This window comes from Mobula hypostoma, chromosome 12, assembly GCF_963921235.1.
Source record: "Mobula hypostoma chromosome 12, sMobHyp1.1, whole genome shotgun sequence".
Classification (NCBI taxonomy): domain Eukaryota; kingdom Metazoa; phylum Chordata; class Chondrichthyes; order Myliobatiformes; family Myliobatidae; genus Mobula; species Mobula hypostoma.
Window position 1 is genome coordinate 73,671,631 of NC_086108.1, and position 15,840 is coordinate 73,687,470.

The 15,840-nt window shown below is 40.2% G+C and overlaps 1 protein-coding gene across 7 annotated transcripts in view; it reads right to left on the reverse strand.

Moving 5' to 3' along the window:
• mast2 (microtubule associated serine/threonine kinase 2) overlaps nt 1-15,840 on the reverse strand; it is a 457,841-nt gene that overhangs the window by 28,555 nt on the left and 413,446 nt on the right. For all 7 annotated transcript variants that reach the window (XM_063064394.1, XM_063064393.1, XM_063064392.1 and 4 more), the window contains 5 exons: nt 14,089-14,254; nt 10,091-10,192; nt 9,485-9,607; nt 8,166-8,275; nt 342-505 (listed from right to left, as the gene is read on the reverse strand). In XM_063064394.1, the coding sequence (XP_062920464.1) occupies nt 342-505; nt 8,166-8,275; nt 9,485-9,607; nt 10,091-10,192; nt 14,089-14,254 (665 nt within the window). The remainder of the gene's footprint in view (nt 1-341; nt 506-8,165; nt 8,276-9,484; nt 9,608-10,090; nt 10,193-14,088; nt 14,255-15,840) is intronic.

Consider the following 15,840-nt stretch of genomic DNA (forward strand, 5'->3'; position numbering starts at 1 on the left):
GAGCACTAATTCATCCGAGGACAGTTAGTGATAATTAGGAGGACATTTTCTTGTTCATTTTTGACATGTCATCATACTTAACGAGACTGCAGACAATGTGATACTCTCCTGCCCATAAAACTTGATTTTGTCCAACGTTCTTAAAATCATTGACTGTCCAAGTCACCTAACATTTGTTTTAACTGAATCCCACTAGTAATGTTACTGAGACACAATCTGATCAGTCCCAAAGGTGATCATTCAAGATAGACATTTCTGTAAACAAGCACTAACCAATCATTTTCGGACTGAGGTGACAGTTTATTTATTCCCCTCAGTTTAACAGTAGGCGGCTAACTCACATTTCAGGAGAGCCAATTATCCAGCTCCTGTCCCGTGTCTTCAGGCCACTAAGCCCATCCAACCTGTCTACCCTGTCCTCCTTCTCTTCACTGAAGCTGCGTTTGGTTGGAGGGGGTGTTTTTTTCTCTTCGTGAAGTGAAAGCCGTTCCATGCTACTGTAAACCTAAAAGATCAGGAATTTTATCAGTCATTGCACCTCTGAGAACAAAGGACATTAGTTTTAAATTAAATTTTGCAGGACCTCAAAATAAAGCTTTAAGACAAGCACCATCATTCAGTTAAAAATATATCCATCCTATATTTAACAATAACTTAGCCCCAGAAGAGCAAATTTCTTTATTTCCTTATCATGCACAACTATCTTCCAATTTTCAAGTTAAATATTATGAGTTTACTCTTTCTTACTCAGTGCAACATTCCAGCATGCCCACACCCCTCACTGATACCATATGGAGACAGAGGGACACAGGGATATTTTTGGCCTGAAGAGTTGTGGCCCACCAGTAATAAAGCTGAGAAGTAGCAATAGTGAGAGGAACCATTACTCCCAAAATCCCCAAAAACTCTGATGACCAGCAAAATACCCCACTTTGCCTGACTGTCGAATACTCGAATGTTCTTGACAATGAAGCATTTATAGTACTGTGCAAATGTTTTAGGCATATGTATTGCAAGGGTGTCTAAGACTTTTGCACAGTACTGCATATTATGTCTTTCTAGTTACCTAATAACACTTAATAATACTGAGCTAATACAAAAGTCAGGAGACAGGTAGCTGGGTGACTGTCAGGAGAGGGAAGGGGAATGGAGAGGGAAGGGGAATAGAGAGAAAGAGCAGAGCACCCCTCCGACCGTTCCCATCAACAATAAGTGTACCATTTTGGATACTGTTGGTGGGGACGACCTACCAGGGACAAGTTGCAGTGGTTGCGTCTCTGGCACCGAGACTGGACCCTCAGCTCAGAAGGGAAGGAGGGAAAAGAGGAGAGCAGTAATGATAGGGGATTCGATAGTTAGGGGGACAGATAAGAGGCTCTGTGGAAGAAATCGAGAATCCCGGATGGTCTGTTGCCTCCCTGCTGCCAGGGTCCGCGATATCTCAGATTGAGTTCTCAGTATTCTCAAGAGGGAGGGTGAGCAGCCAGATGTCATGGTCCATGGAGGGACCAATGACGTGGATAGGAAGGAGGAGGAGGTCCTGCAAAGAGAATTTAGGAAAGTTGGTAAAAAGTTACAGGACAGGACCTCCAGGGTTGCAATCTCAGGATTGCTACCTGTGCCATGTGCTAGTGAGGCTAGAAATAGGAAGATAATGCAGCTGAGGAGTTGGTGCAGGAGGGAGGGCTTCATGTTTCTGGACAATTGGGCCTTGTTCCAGGGAAGAGGGGACTTGTTTCGATGGGATGGGTTGCACCTGAACTGGAGGGGGACTAACATCCTTGCGGGGAGGTTTGCTAGTGCTGCACTGGGGGGCGGGGGGGGTTAAACTAGATTTGTAGGGAGAGGGGAACCAGAGTGTTAGAGCAGATAGTGAGGTGGAGGAGGATAAAGGTCATGCGAGAACTGCAAGTATAGTGCATGGAGTAAAGCCAGACCTAACATATAAAGAGGCTTTGAGGAAAGAGAAGCAGAATAAAGGGTGTAAAGGTAGTAAGGTAGAAAGGCTAAAATGCATGTACTTCAATGCAAGAAGCATCAGGAACAAAGGTGATGAACTGAGAGCTTGGATACATACATGGAATTATGACATAGTGGCCATTACAGAGACTTGGCTGGCACCAGGGCAGAAATGGATTCTCAATATTTCTGGATTTCAGTGCTTTAAAAGGGAGAGAGAGGGGGGACAGGGGAGGAGGGGTGGCATTACTGGTCCGGGATACCATTACAGCAACAGAAAGGGTGGGTAATGGAGCAGGATCCTTTTTTGAGTCAGTATGGGTAGAAGTCAGGAACAGGAAGGGAGCAGTTACTCTATTGGGGGTATTCTATAGGCCCCCTGGTAGCAGCAGAGATACAGAGGAGCAGATTGAGAGGCAGATTTTGGAAAGGTGCAAAAATAACAGGGTTGTTATCATGGGTGACTTTAACTTCCCTAATATTGATTGGCACCTGATTAGTTCCAAGGGTTTAGATGGGGCAGAGTAGGATTCCTGTCACAGTACGTTGACAGGCTAACTAGGGGGAATGCCATACTAGATCTAGTATTAGGTAGCGAACCGGGTCAGGTCACAGATCTCTCAGTGGGTGAGCATCTGGGGGACAGTGACCACCGCTCCCTGGCCTTTAACATTATCATGGAAAAGGACAGAATCAGAGAGGACAGGAAAATTTTTAATTGGGGAAGGGCAAATTATGAGGCTATAAGGCTAGAACTTGCGGGTGTGAATTGGGATGATGTTTTTGCAGGGAAATATACCATGGACATGTGGTCGATGTTTAGGGATCTCTTGCAGGATGTTAGGGATATATTTGTCCCAGTGAGGAAGATAAAGAAGGATAGGGTGAAGGAACCATGGGTGACAAGTGAGGTGGAGAATCTAGTCAGATGGAAGAAGGCAGCATACATGAGGTTTAGGAAGCAAGGATCAGATGAGTCTATTGAGGAATATAGGGTAGCAAGAAAAGAGCTTAAGAAGGAGCTGAGAAGAGCAAGAAGGGGGCATGAGAAGGCCTTGGTGAGTAGGGTAAAGGAAAACCCCAAGGCATTCTTCAATTATGTGAAGAACAAAAGGATGACAGGAGTGAAGGTAGGACCGATCAGAGATAAAGGTGGGAAGATGTGCCTGGAGGCTGTGGAAGTGAGTGAGGTCCTCAATGAATACTTCTCTTTGGTATTCACCAATGAGAGGGAACGATGACGGTGAGGACAATATGAGTGAGGTTGATGTTCTGGAGCATGTTGATATTAAGGGAGAGGAGGTGTTGGAGCTGTTAAAATACATTAGGACGGATAAGTCCCCAGGGCCTGACGGAATATTCCCCAGGCTGCTCCATTAGGCGAGGTAAGAGATTGCTAAGCCTCTGGCTAGGATCTTTATGTCCTCATTGTCCACGGGAATAGTACTGGAGAATTGGAGGGAGGGGAATGTTGTCCCCTTGTTCAAAAAAGGTAGTAGGGATAGTCCGGGTAATTATAGACGAGTGAGCCTTATGTCTATGGTGGGAAAGCTGTTGGAAAAGATTCTTAGAGATAGGATCAATGGGCATTTAGAGAATCATGGTCTGATCAGGGACAGCCAGCATGGCTTTGTGAAGGGCAGATCATGTCTAAAAAGCCTGATAGAGTTCGTTGAGGAGGTGACCAGGCATATAGATGAGGGTAGTGCAGTGGATGTGATCTGTATGGATTTTAGTAAGGCATTTGACAAGGTTCCACACGGTAGGCTTATTCAGAAAGTCAGAAGGCATGGGATCTAGGGAAGCTTGACCAGGTGGATTCAGAATTGGCTTGCCTGCAGAAAGCAGAGGGTTGTGGCGGAGGGAGTACATTCGGATTGGAGGATTGTGACTAGTGGTGTCCCACAAGGATCGGTTCTGGGACCTCTACTTTTCGTGATTTTTATTAACAACCTGGATGTGGGGGTAGAAAGGTAGGTTGGCAAGTTTGCAGATGACACAAAGGTTGGTGGTGTTGTGGATAGTGTAGAGGATTGTCAAAGATTGCAGAGAGACATTGATAGGATGCAGAAGTGGGCTGAGAAGTGGCAGATGGAGTTCAACCCGGAGAAGTGTGAGGTGGTACACTTTGGAAGGACAAACTCCAAGGCAAATGGCATGATACTTGGTAGTGTGGAGGAGCAGAGAGATCTCGGGGTACATGTCCACAGATCCCTGAAAGTTGCCTCACAGGTAGATAGGGTAGTTAAGAAAGCTTATGAGGTGTTAGCTTTCATAAGTCGAGGGATAGAGTTTAAGAGTCGCGAGGTAATGATGCAGCTCTATAAAACTCTGGTTAGGCCACACTTGGAGTACTGTGTCCAGTTCTAGTCGCCTCACTATAGGAAGGATGTGGAAGCATTGGAAAGGGTACAGAGGAGATTTACCAGGATGCTGCCTGGTTTAGAGAGTATGCATTATGATCAGAGATTAAGGGAGCTAGGGCTTTACCCTCTGGAGAGAAGGAAGATGAGGGGAGACATGATAGAGGTATACAAGATATTAAGAGGAATATATAGAGTGGACAGCCAGTGCCTCTTCCCCAGGGCACCACTGCTCAATACAAGAGGACATGGTTTTAAGGTAAGGGGTGGAAAGTTCAAGGGGGATATTAGAGGAAGGTTTTTTACTCAGAGAGTGGCTGGTGCGTGGAATGCACTGCCTGCGTCAGTGGTGGAGGCAGATACACAAGTGAAATTTAAGACTACTAGACAGGTATATGGAGGAATTTAAGGTGTGGGGTTATATTGGAGGCAAGGGTTAAGGGTCGGCACAACATTGTGGGTCGAAGGGCCTGTACTGTGCTGTACTATTCTATGTTCTATGTTCAAAGCTAAGTACACATAGTTCTGTTTCCCAATCATCTTCCTATTTTAACCAATATATGATACAGTGCAAAAGCCTTTGGCACCCTAGCTATCTATATATCTATCTACATCTACATACATCTATATATATGCGTGTGCCTTAGACTGTTCTGTATTGTAGTACTGTACAATCACAGTTCTGTATAAACAATTAATAGTGAAGTAAATGACATAAAAACTTGCCAAGTAACTAAAAGAATCTTTAAAAAAATGTATAATTTTTTAAAATCCTTTTTTTCCCCTCAAGCCCAACTGCTGCTTCAGTCAAATGGATATTTAATCTAAAGCAGTTTCTGAGCAGTCAATCCCCAATGTAAAATCTGGGAATCTCGGCAAATTCCCACTACTGCCTCTAACTGTGGACACTACACTTCTCACAGTAGGAAATTTAAATTTCCAGCATTTATTGGCAAGATACAGGATATTGCCTACACATAAATGTACTAACTTACAAAATATAAGATAAAATTATAAAATCCTTATTATTTTTGCTCTGTTAAAAGTGCTTGCCAATATTTTATTAAGAACATGTTTGTAAACTGAATAAAGTATAGATAAAGTTCATACACAAGTCTCAAATTACTGTTAAAGCAGTTGTCATTTTAAATACTGACCCGCACTTTTACATGTTTTGTGTGTGCTGGGAATGCTGAGTGTGCTTCGTGATTAATTATAATTTAACCTTCTTGCAAAGAACTTTACAAAGCACTCTAATCACTCCACTCCATGTTATACTGCAATAGAAGGTCAGTTCTGATCTTTATATAAAATGGAATCCTTCTACCTTTCCAGAGAATAAGGATTTCACAGCATTTTATTTTTGCAATACTTGACATGGCAATATAAAAGCTGATTCAGTTTCCAACAATTTTCTAAAATAATTATTAAGAGAAGCATATTCTGACCTTTTTAGTGAATGCTCCTTTCACCAACTGAATCTCATTGATTTACTTACAAAGAAATGCACTGTACCTTAAAGAGCAATGCCATTGTTGTGCACAGTAAAATTCACATTCAAATGAAAATCCAACTAATATGTCTTTAACATTGTTAATTAAAATTGTGATGTTGACAAAATTTGATGCTTTTTTACCCCTAAATACTGAAACAGGATCCTTATTAGATTGACACACACAAACACAGCAGGTCAGGTGGCATCTATGGAAGTGAATAAACAGTCGGCGATTTGGGCTGAGACCTTTCATTGGGACTGGAAAGGAAGGGGGGAAAAGGAGGAGGCGCTTAGGAGACAATGATGCCTAACAGTGACTCTTTTGTTTCCATCTTCAGAAACAGCTCTATTTCTATCTTTAATATTTCTATTTTTTCCTTTCAGGGTTCTTTTGAAGACCCTGACCTGGAGTTACATGCTGACTTCGGTTCTTTACGGGAATGGGACCCCCTCTCGGGGTCTCACAATTGGCCATTATCCCATATACCAAGGACGTGACCTAGAAGATTAGCTCACCTTTGGAGTTTTGGGATTTCTTGGCTCTGGAGCCGGGCAGACTCAAGGTCGTGGGAGTACACGGAAGATAAAAAGCAGCAAGCTGGCTGCTGGCTGTGTGCCCAGAGACCCGAGTTCTTTGGGCACAGAGCTCGGAAAAAGCGATGTAACATACTTTTAACATCGTAAATCAGCCAGTTGTTTGTTATGAGTTGCTCCCCTCTCACTGCGAAACGGAGACACCTCTTTTTCCCTTATTAGGGAGAGAGAGAGAGTCTGTAGTATGTCGAATTACCGGGCGAACAAGTAGTCTTTGGGGTACTGCAAGTCTGTGTCTTTATTGATGCTTGCTGCACGCTTGAGTGCTTGGTGGAGAGTGCTGATGAGGGGGATCGTTGGTTTGCTGCTGCTTATGTGTGGGCGGGGGAGCTGGGGGGGCTTTGGGGTTCCAACATTTAACTATCATTCATTCTTTGGGGCACTCCTCTGTTTTCATGGATGCTTGCGAAGAAAAAGCATTTCAGGATATATATTGTATACATTTCTCTGACATTAAATGTACCTTTCAAACCCTTTGAAAAGAAGCCAGAACAAGAAGGCGCAGGGGGGGAAGAGGTCAAGCTGGAAGGTGACAGGTGAAGCAGGAAGATGAGGGAGGGAGGATGAAGTGAGAAGCTGGAGGTGAAAAGTGGAAAAGACAAAGGCAAAGAAGGAATCTGCTGGGAGAGGAGAGTGGACCATGGGAGAGAGAAAAGGAGAAGAGACACCTGGAAGAGGTGACAGGCAAGTTAAAAGAAGAGGTAAGAGGCCAGAGTTGGAAATGAAAAGGGGGAGGGGAAAATAATTACTGAAAGTTGGAGAAATTGATGTTCATGTCATCAGGTTGGAGGTTTCCCAAACAGAATATGAGGTGTTGCTTCTCCAACCTGAGAGTGGCCTCATGGTGGCAGAAGAGGAGGCCCTGGATCGACATGTCGGAATGGGAATGGTGATAGGAACTGAAGCGGTTGCCCACCAGGAAATCCTGCTTTTCGTGGATGAAGCTGACGTGAGCAACAAAGCAGTCCCCCAATCTATGCTGGGTCTCACCAGGTCACACTGCAAGCACTGGGTAGAGTTGACAACCTCAAAAGATTCACGTGAAGTGTTGCCTCACATGGAAGGACTGTTTGGGGCCCTGAATGGAGGTGAGGGAGGAGGTGAATAGGCAGGTGTAGCATTTTGGCCACTTGCAGGGATAAATGTCAGGAAGAAGATTAGTAGGTAGGACAATGGACAAGGGAATCACGGAGGAAGCCATCTCTGCAAAAGGTGGAGATTGGATGGGTTTTGGGGGTGGGGAGTGGATGGAGGAGTAAAGATGTGTTTGATGGTAGGGTCCCGTTGAAGATGGCGGAAATTGCAGAGAATTACATGTTGGATGTGGAGACTCATGCTGTGATAGGAGAGGACGAGGGGAACTCTATCCCTGTTAAGGCAGTGGGAAGACGGGGTGAGCATGAATGGCCAGGAAATGGAGGAGATGTGGGTGAGGGCAGCATCTATGGTGGAGGAGGGGCAAACCAAGTTTGTTACACTGAACTTTGGAATTATGTGATTGGAAATGAGTTAAACTGAACTTTTAGGAACAGGCAAATATTTTTAATACTCTGTTTGATTAAAACCTCACCACCCTAGTTCTTAGCATATTTCTCAATTTCTCTTCACAAACATATCTCCCTGTCACTTGTCTACAATTTACACGATGTGGTTCAAAAGTGATCATTAATGAATTACAATACTGAATTACAACAACACTGAAAAAGAGACCTTGCAGTAAACTTCACATTCATTAATTTAGATATTGAAGTTACCTTGCTGAATCTCGGTGAACACGATGAGAACTGCTTAATTTCTACATGGTCATCATCATTGGTGTCATCTTCTTCATCAGAATCAAGATGGTGGTACCTGTCTGATCGGGCTATGATAAAAAAAAAATGGGAACTAATTCACTGTTAACAAATTGTCATCATTCCACGTATCAGTTCAATTAAAAACTTCGTGAGGGTAACACGACACACCACGTATAATTATCAGATATAAGTACTGTTTGAAAGTAATGGACCACATCATATCAGCAACAAAAGGAGATGGTAAAAATGAGTTTCAACCTAAAAGCTACACATTTAACTGCTTTTAGTGTTTTTTTTTCTTCAGACTGTGTGCATTAGATTTTTGCTTAACCTAAGATACAGATGTCAGTTGTCTAACTGGTGCATACTAGTTACAATGGGGTGGCAAACTTGAACACTTAAACTCAATGTAGACCAATTTCCAGCAAAAGTTTACATTCTTCTTTTGGTACTGTTTTGTCCTGCTTGACCTCTATGAGCTGGAAGATTGAAAAGGACCATTTGAGCAGTTATTTCAAATTCAAACCAAAATAATAGGGAGAAAACATCTCTCTGCTTTTTACAAAAACAGTGAAATAAGAATTACGCAAGTTGCAGGTTCACAGGTCAATACTACTAATAAAGTTACAGCAATAAACGACAGCAACTGTTGAAACGCCAAGACCAATGGATGATATTCCATTTTACATGCAGCACATCCTTAACCTCAACAAATCTTTAACTTCTTCAAAGAAGGGCGTTTGATTTTAGTGCATCTAGTGAGCATAAATGGCAACAAAAAAAGTGGCTGGAAAAATTACTATTCTTGTCACAAGAAGGTTGTAAAATAATAATCAATCAAAAACATGAATGGGTGATGCTTGTGAGGTTGAACAAAAATTTTCAGATGCTGGAATCTGGAATGACACACAAAAAGCTGTTGGAAATCAGATCAGGTAGGATCTATGAAGGGGAAGTGCTGTGTATCCTCGATTAATGCTGCCTGACCTACTGACTTCCTCCATGTTTCCAAGGTTGCTTAATTTCATCTGTGAATGTCAAAACTGCTTCCTCTGATTTCAATATCTTTAATTAACAAGTTACTCCAAGAAACATGTGCACTCAGTAAGTTAAATTATTGGGTAACAATGTTAAAATGTAATCTAGAAATATCAATTATAAATTTTGGTTAATATGTGTAATCAGCCAAGAGGAAATGAAACAATAGGAAACAATGAAGGATTTTAGTTAAGATTTTAGCTTTCAACCCAAGCTCCAGGTTTCTAAGCACTACTTACTATCAAAGTAACTAGTGTCATCTTCCGACTCAAGCTGAGGAATAAATTCTGCCTTCTGACGCAGCAGAGTATTCCAATCCAAATCTGAGAAGAACCGATGCTGCTTAACTTCATAAGCACTTCCTAAGAAGAAAACAGATTTATGCCGATTCAAGTACACCTGTCACAATTCCATATTACACACTTCACAACCCTATAGCCTCTCTCTCAAGTCGTGACCACGTTTCATTATAATACAAAAAGTTAATATATTGTGGCAAATTTATCTATAATAAGCAAATACACACATATCACATATAAACAGTACATAGGCATGCACTCATACTTCAATAAATCTTCAGTCAACAAGTAATAAGATTGCAATATTGAAGGCTAATCATCAACGTCTTTAGAAAGAAGAGCAGGAATGATAATACCACAAGAGGACTAAGAGGAAGGCAGACAGTGTGAGGCAACTGATATGCACTTAAAAATTCATAGCTTTTGACTTCACCTAAGGCTATGATACTCTGTGTTCACATTCAAGAATTTTAAATACTAGTTCATTAGAATTTCACAGGCATTCTTAACAATGACGATATTTCGAATGTACATGCTCATCATTACCTGTACCCAGCCGTTCTAATGGATTTTGCCTGAGCAATTTTGAGATGAGGTCTTCAGCATCAGGTGGCAAAGCTTCTTCTCCATCAGGCCAAGCTATCTGATCTGTGCATTGAAGTAAGTAGTTAACAATGCAAGTTTATATGAACATAGTATTATGAACTGCAATATCTAATTTAAAAACTGCAACAAATTAAATCAATCAAACCACAAATTCCCCTGGCTTTTAGTTCTCAGAATGATCAGTCCAGTACTTTATCTTATCTTTTGTCCAATAAATATTTTAAGTGTTATTTGTATATACTGATTAATATCCGTCTAAAAAGATAAAACCAACATGCTTCTGCCACTTTTCTGAGGAAATATTCCAAAATTCCTACATTGCTGTATGTAGAAAAGATCCTGTGAATGTCATCTGTGTTCTTTTATTCACACTTTGCTTCAGAAGTTGCAATGAATCACAGAATGGGTACAATACAGTAGATTGCTATTCAATCTGCTTCTTTGCACCATCAATCTAGTCAGTCCCACTCCCTTACTTGTTCCAAATGATCCTGCAAATTGCTTCTTTTGAAATATCTTTCCAGATCCATTTTAAATACTGTAATTCAATCTGCTTTAACTGCTGGGCTCTGGCAATACATTCCAGACACTAATCACTTGCTATATAAAAATATTTTTCTTTGTGTCACTTTTGCCAGTCATCTGCATTCTTTATTGCCTGGTTCTTGACCCCTCTGCCAATGGAAATTATTTCACTTGGTCCTCTCTGTCAGTATATTTTGTGATTATAGACACCTCTATCAGATTCCCTTTACAACCACCTCTGTATTCAGGAGAATAACTATATAACTAAATTCCCTGATCCCGAGAATAATGCAGCAAACAGAAAATGCCTGAAACATCAGATCAGGCAGCAGCTGCAGAAAGAGAAACAGAGTTAATGCTCTAGCTCAATGTTCCCTGATCAGAACAGAAAAGTGCTGATTTTGTGACTGTTTTTCAATCTTATGTTGAGACTTGTTGAGGCCAAAGAGAGAGAGATCAGAGTGGGAGTGGGATGCAGGAGTGACAGGGGAGTTCCACAATTTCAAGTAACTTGTTTCCTCTATTTATATCAGAACTGGCCAATTCTGCTACAAGGATATTTATCTGTAATATAAATTCAGAATTCTCCTTCCATTGACATTGCCTGATTTGTTGGACATTTTCAATATTCTCTTTTGGTATCAGATCTCTAACACAGCTCTGAACTGCATTGTACAGCTTTTTCAAGTCCTTTTGTTTCTCCTCTCGTTAACTGCCCTCAATGATCTATTCATCAGAAGGCTTCATAAACAGCATTTCACCATGGCAACCCTGGCCTTATCCTATTACTCCTAGTATTACCTTTGTTCTGCCCATTGCTCCTTTACACGCACTCTGTAGCTTTAGACTATTTTCCTCCTTCTTAGTTCTGTTCAAGAGCCTTTGACTCGAATCATCAACACTTATTCCACCGATACAGCCTTGACTGCTGATTTCCACGACCTGCAGTTTTTATATTTTCAGCCGTTTGGTAAATCCCTTCAGCACTCTCTAGAGATTTTATATTTTTCCTGAAATCTGCTATGAAATGCACCAGCTATGGCTGAATTGGTGTTTTATAAATTGACATTATGATTTCCTTGTTTCCATACTCTATTCCTGAATTTAAAAAGCTCACAGTACAATAAGCTATTTAAATAACTTCTTAAATTGCCTTGTTTATATAGCCACTTCTCATTCTTTCTATGAAATGTAACGCTTCACATTTCTCAGCAAACATTTTAATGTTATCTGACTAATCAAGGAGGCAGCAGGCATCTCCCTGAAGTCTGTAACTGTTTTTGCTTGGAGTTCTCAATTCTTACAAAGAAAGGGAGTATCTATGGTTGTGTTGAAAGCATTGAAACAGAGCCTAAATGGCAATATTCTGGAATTATCTGATAACACATTATATTTTCTTTTTAAATACTGAGGAAATGATCAGCTTACAACATTGAAAATAAAGTTGTAAAGTATAGAAATAAATAAAAGCCAGTTTTTCTTCCAGCATCTGGGAGAAGTGTTGGAAATTTTTGCTGAACTCAGTCATGATATTTAGTGACAGGTTCATGCAAGATTTCTACTTTATTTACTATAAAAAAACATTTTTCCAACAGAGCCCAGTTTACGGAGTTACTGTTCCCGACTGCTGACTCTACTGCTCCACTGTGCAGCAGAACTTCATCCATGGATTTAGCCCTGAATTCCATTAGTTGGCAAAGACCTGTTTAGATCTGCCTTGAAACCTTATAGTATTTAGAGTTACCATTTCACAACCACAATGCTAATACGCTCCGATACTTCCAGAAAACAAAAGATGCTGATGCATTTCGCATTTACTTTTGCTACCTTTAATTTCTAAATAGGATTATGTGCATAATTTTCTTATATGGCAGCAAAACTTACACATCTAATTGTTTCCAAAGGTTTAATCTACTCTCAGCTTCTTGTTTTCAAGACAGGGAACTTTCTTCATGAGAAATTCCCTTAAGCTCTAGAATCACTCTGCTCGGTTCTTTAAAATAATCTGTTAGAAACTAACCAAATATCGGTAGAGTTAGAGAATATTATTTTCTGAAACTGAGAGTTGTGTGGCTGGAAATTGCACTAATGGTATTAGTGACTGTGTGGTAACTGTGCCCAAATTTAGCAATGAATTAGAAATGTGAAGGAAATGGAAATAAATGGATGAAGCGCAGGGTAGGCACATATGAACTTTGACCAACTGTGTGAAACAAGAGTGATTTAACCCATTTCTAAATTGCAATCCTATATAAACGGTGCTGAATGCTATTTCTAGAACATTGTTTGATGTCCTGTGTAAAACTCTAATAGCTATTCAAAGTTCAAAGTAAATTTATTATCAAATTTTTATGTTTAAATTTATATGTCACCATATACACTCCTGAGATTTATTTTCTTGCAGGCATACCCAATAAATCCATAATAGAATAATAACCATAATAGAATCAATGAAAGACCTCACCAACTGGGAGTTCAACCAATATGCAAAAGACAACAAACTGTGCAAACACAAATAATAATAACAATAATAATAATAAATAAGCAAGAAATATTGAGAACATGAGATGAAGAGTCCTTGAAAATGAGTCCTTAGGTTGTGGGAGCATTATTATAATACACAGCAGAAATCGCTAGACATATAGCCCTGAAGGAAATATAAACGACTGGCCTTTGAGAACTTTCCTAACTTTCATGTCTTAAGCCTTCCCTCTCTTTCTGTGGGATACATATAAAAGTCTCCGTCCCTCAACTCTTCTTTTCATACTCAAAAAAATTGCTCTTGTAGCCTTAAGGACAGAATTTGGAATTGAATTATCTCAGCTAACCAGCCCTTCATGTTTTGTGTCAGAACTGACCAGATCTGATGTAAGTTTATCTACCTGTAATAATAACTTAGTTTTTGCTCTCCAAAGAAGCTGTCTAATCTGCTAAGCATTCTCTTGTGTTTCAGAATTCAGGCAACAATACAGCTTCTGCACCGCAGTTTCAGCATATTTTTGCACTAAATGTCCTTACTCATCTGGTGGAAACATCGTATAACATGGACGGGTCTTGGTCTTGACAAACATTCACTTTGTCCTCTGGACACCACACATGCTTTGCAACTTGAAATCCACTTATTTTTTTTCATTTTCTGATGGAGAGTCGTTGACCTGAAATGTCAGTTGTATTTCTCTCTCCATTTATGCTGCATGACTTGCTGAATATTTCCTGCACATACTTTTTAATTTTAGAAAGAGTAGGATCTCTCTAGAATGATAATGCGCAATAGAAAGGGATGCTGAAGTCTACTTTAGTATTAATATCCTGGATAAAGGAAGCAGTTCAACATTATAGGATTTATTTGGTGCTTCTCTCAAATATTCCCCAAGAACCATTAATATAGTGAAAATAAACCAAATACAACTTACCACTAATTACTTGTCCAAATAGTTCTTCTGGAGTATCTCCAAAAAATGGAACACATCCTACCAGAAATTCATATAGGATTATTCCCATGGCCCACCAATCCACCGGTTTCCCATAGCCCTGTCGTAGTATCACTTCAGGAGCAATGTACTCCGGAGTTCCACAAACCTGTATCAACAGAAAAAGACTTTGTCAGGAAATACATTTCTCAATGATATTTTAAAACCAGTTTTGTAAGCGTCAAGTGGCGAAGCAAATGGAGTTTTCACTTGGATGAGTCTTTCATGTGATAAAGCGAAGTTTTAGAAGATTCGATAATTATACTAAAAGAATTTAATCAAAGAGTATTTGATAAAAGTCACCTGGCAGTCAGGATTAAGGATCTATGATCATTTGAAAACTTGACTGACCAACACAAAATGCAACAATGAAGTACCAAGCTGAAAATGTCCACTGATCATTCATTTCCCAACATCAAGTTAATGGGAAACTTCATGCTCATCTTTAATATCAAACTACTTTGAAATCTTTTTTTCTTTACAAAATTCCTTCATGAATACTTTACTTCAGAGCTCCCCAGGAAAAGGAACAAACGTGAGATCTATATAGATCAGGTTAATGTGCTGGATCATGCTGAGATAGTGTCGCAGCTTCTGAAAAACATTAGTATAGATAGACCTCTGGGCCAGACAGGAGATACCCCAGGTTATTAAGGGAAGCAAGGGAAGAGATTGCTGGGGCACTGACAATGATCTTTGCATACTTCCTGACCACAGTGGGATAGCAAATGTTATTGTTATTCAAGAAAGGTATAGGGATAATTCCAGAAATTATAGACCAGTAAATCTTATTTTAGTGATAAGCAAAGTATTGCGGAGAATTCTTAGATATAGAATTTATGAGTATTTAGAGAAGCATAGTTTAGAAAATCACGACTTTGTGAGAGACAGATCATGCATCATGAATCCAATTGATATGGACTTCATATGACATTTGACAAGTTCTCCATAGTAGACTCAATCAGAAAGTCAAGAGGCATGGGATCTATGGTAATTTGGCTACATGGATTCAGAATTAGCTTGCTCACAGCAAGTAGAAGATGGAGCCTGGAGGCCAGTGACAAGTGGTGTTCTGCACTGACCCCAAGACCACTGCTCTTTGTGATCTTCATAAACGACTTGAATGAGGAAGAGGAGGGGTGGGTTAGCAAGTGTGCAGATGACATGAAAGTTGGTGGCATTGTAGAAGGTTGTCAGAGGCTATAACAGAATATAGACAAGATGCAGAACTGGGCAGAGAAGTGGAAGATGGAATTCAATCCGGAAAAGTGTGAAATGATACACGGTAGAAAATGAAACTTGAAGGTAGGATGCAAAGTTAATGGCAGTATGCAAGAACAAGGGCATACCACAGACTGATGGATAAATTCATTTACAGTTATTGTTCTGAATACTCAATGTCATCTGTTGGCTCTACCAATCGTTGCAGTACTTTTAAATAGGCAAGTATTGAAAATGGTATCAAGTCCCATCATTCTTGAATTTAACAGACTTGCTTCATTAAGTACACTGTCTCAAGTGCAACAGTAGATTAAAAGTAAAAAAAAATTTTTCAAGTTATGCTACTGAAATATACAGACTCTGAAGTCAGTAGCAAATCCGGTTTAATGCCTGCACAATAAGAATACTGCCACCCCCCGGCCCATCTGCTACTGTGCTCCATTATTGGAATCCACATGGAGAGCAGCGGCAGAC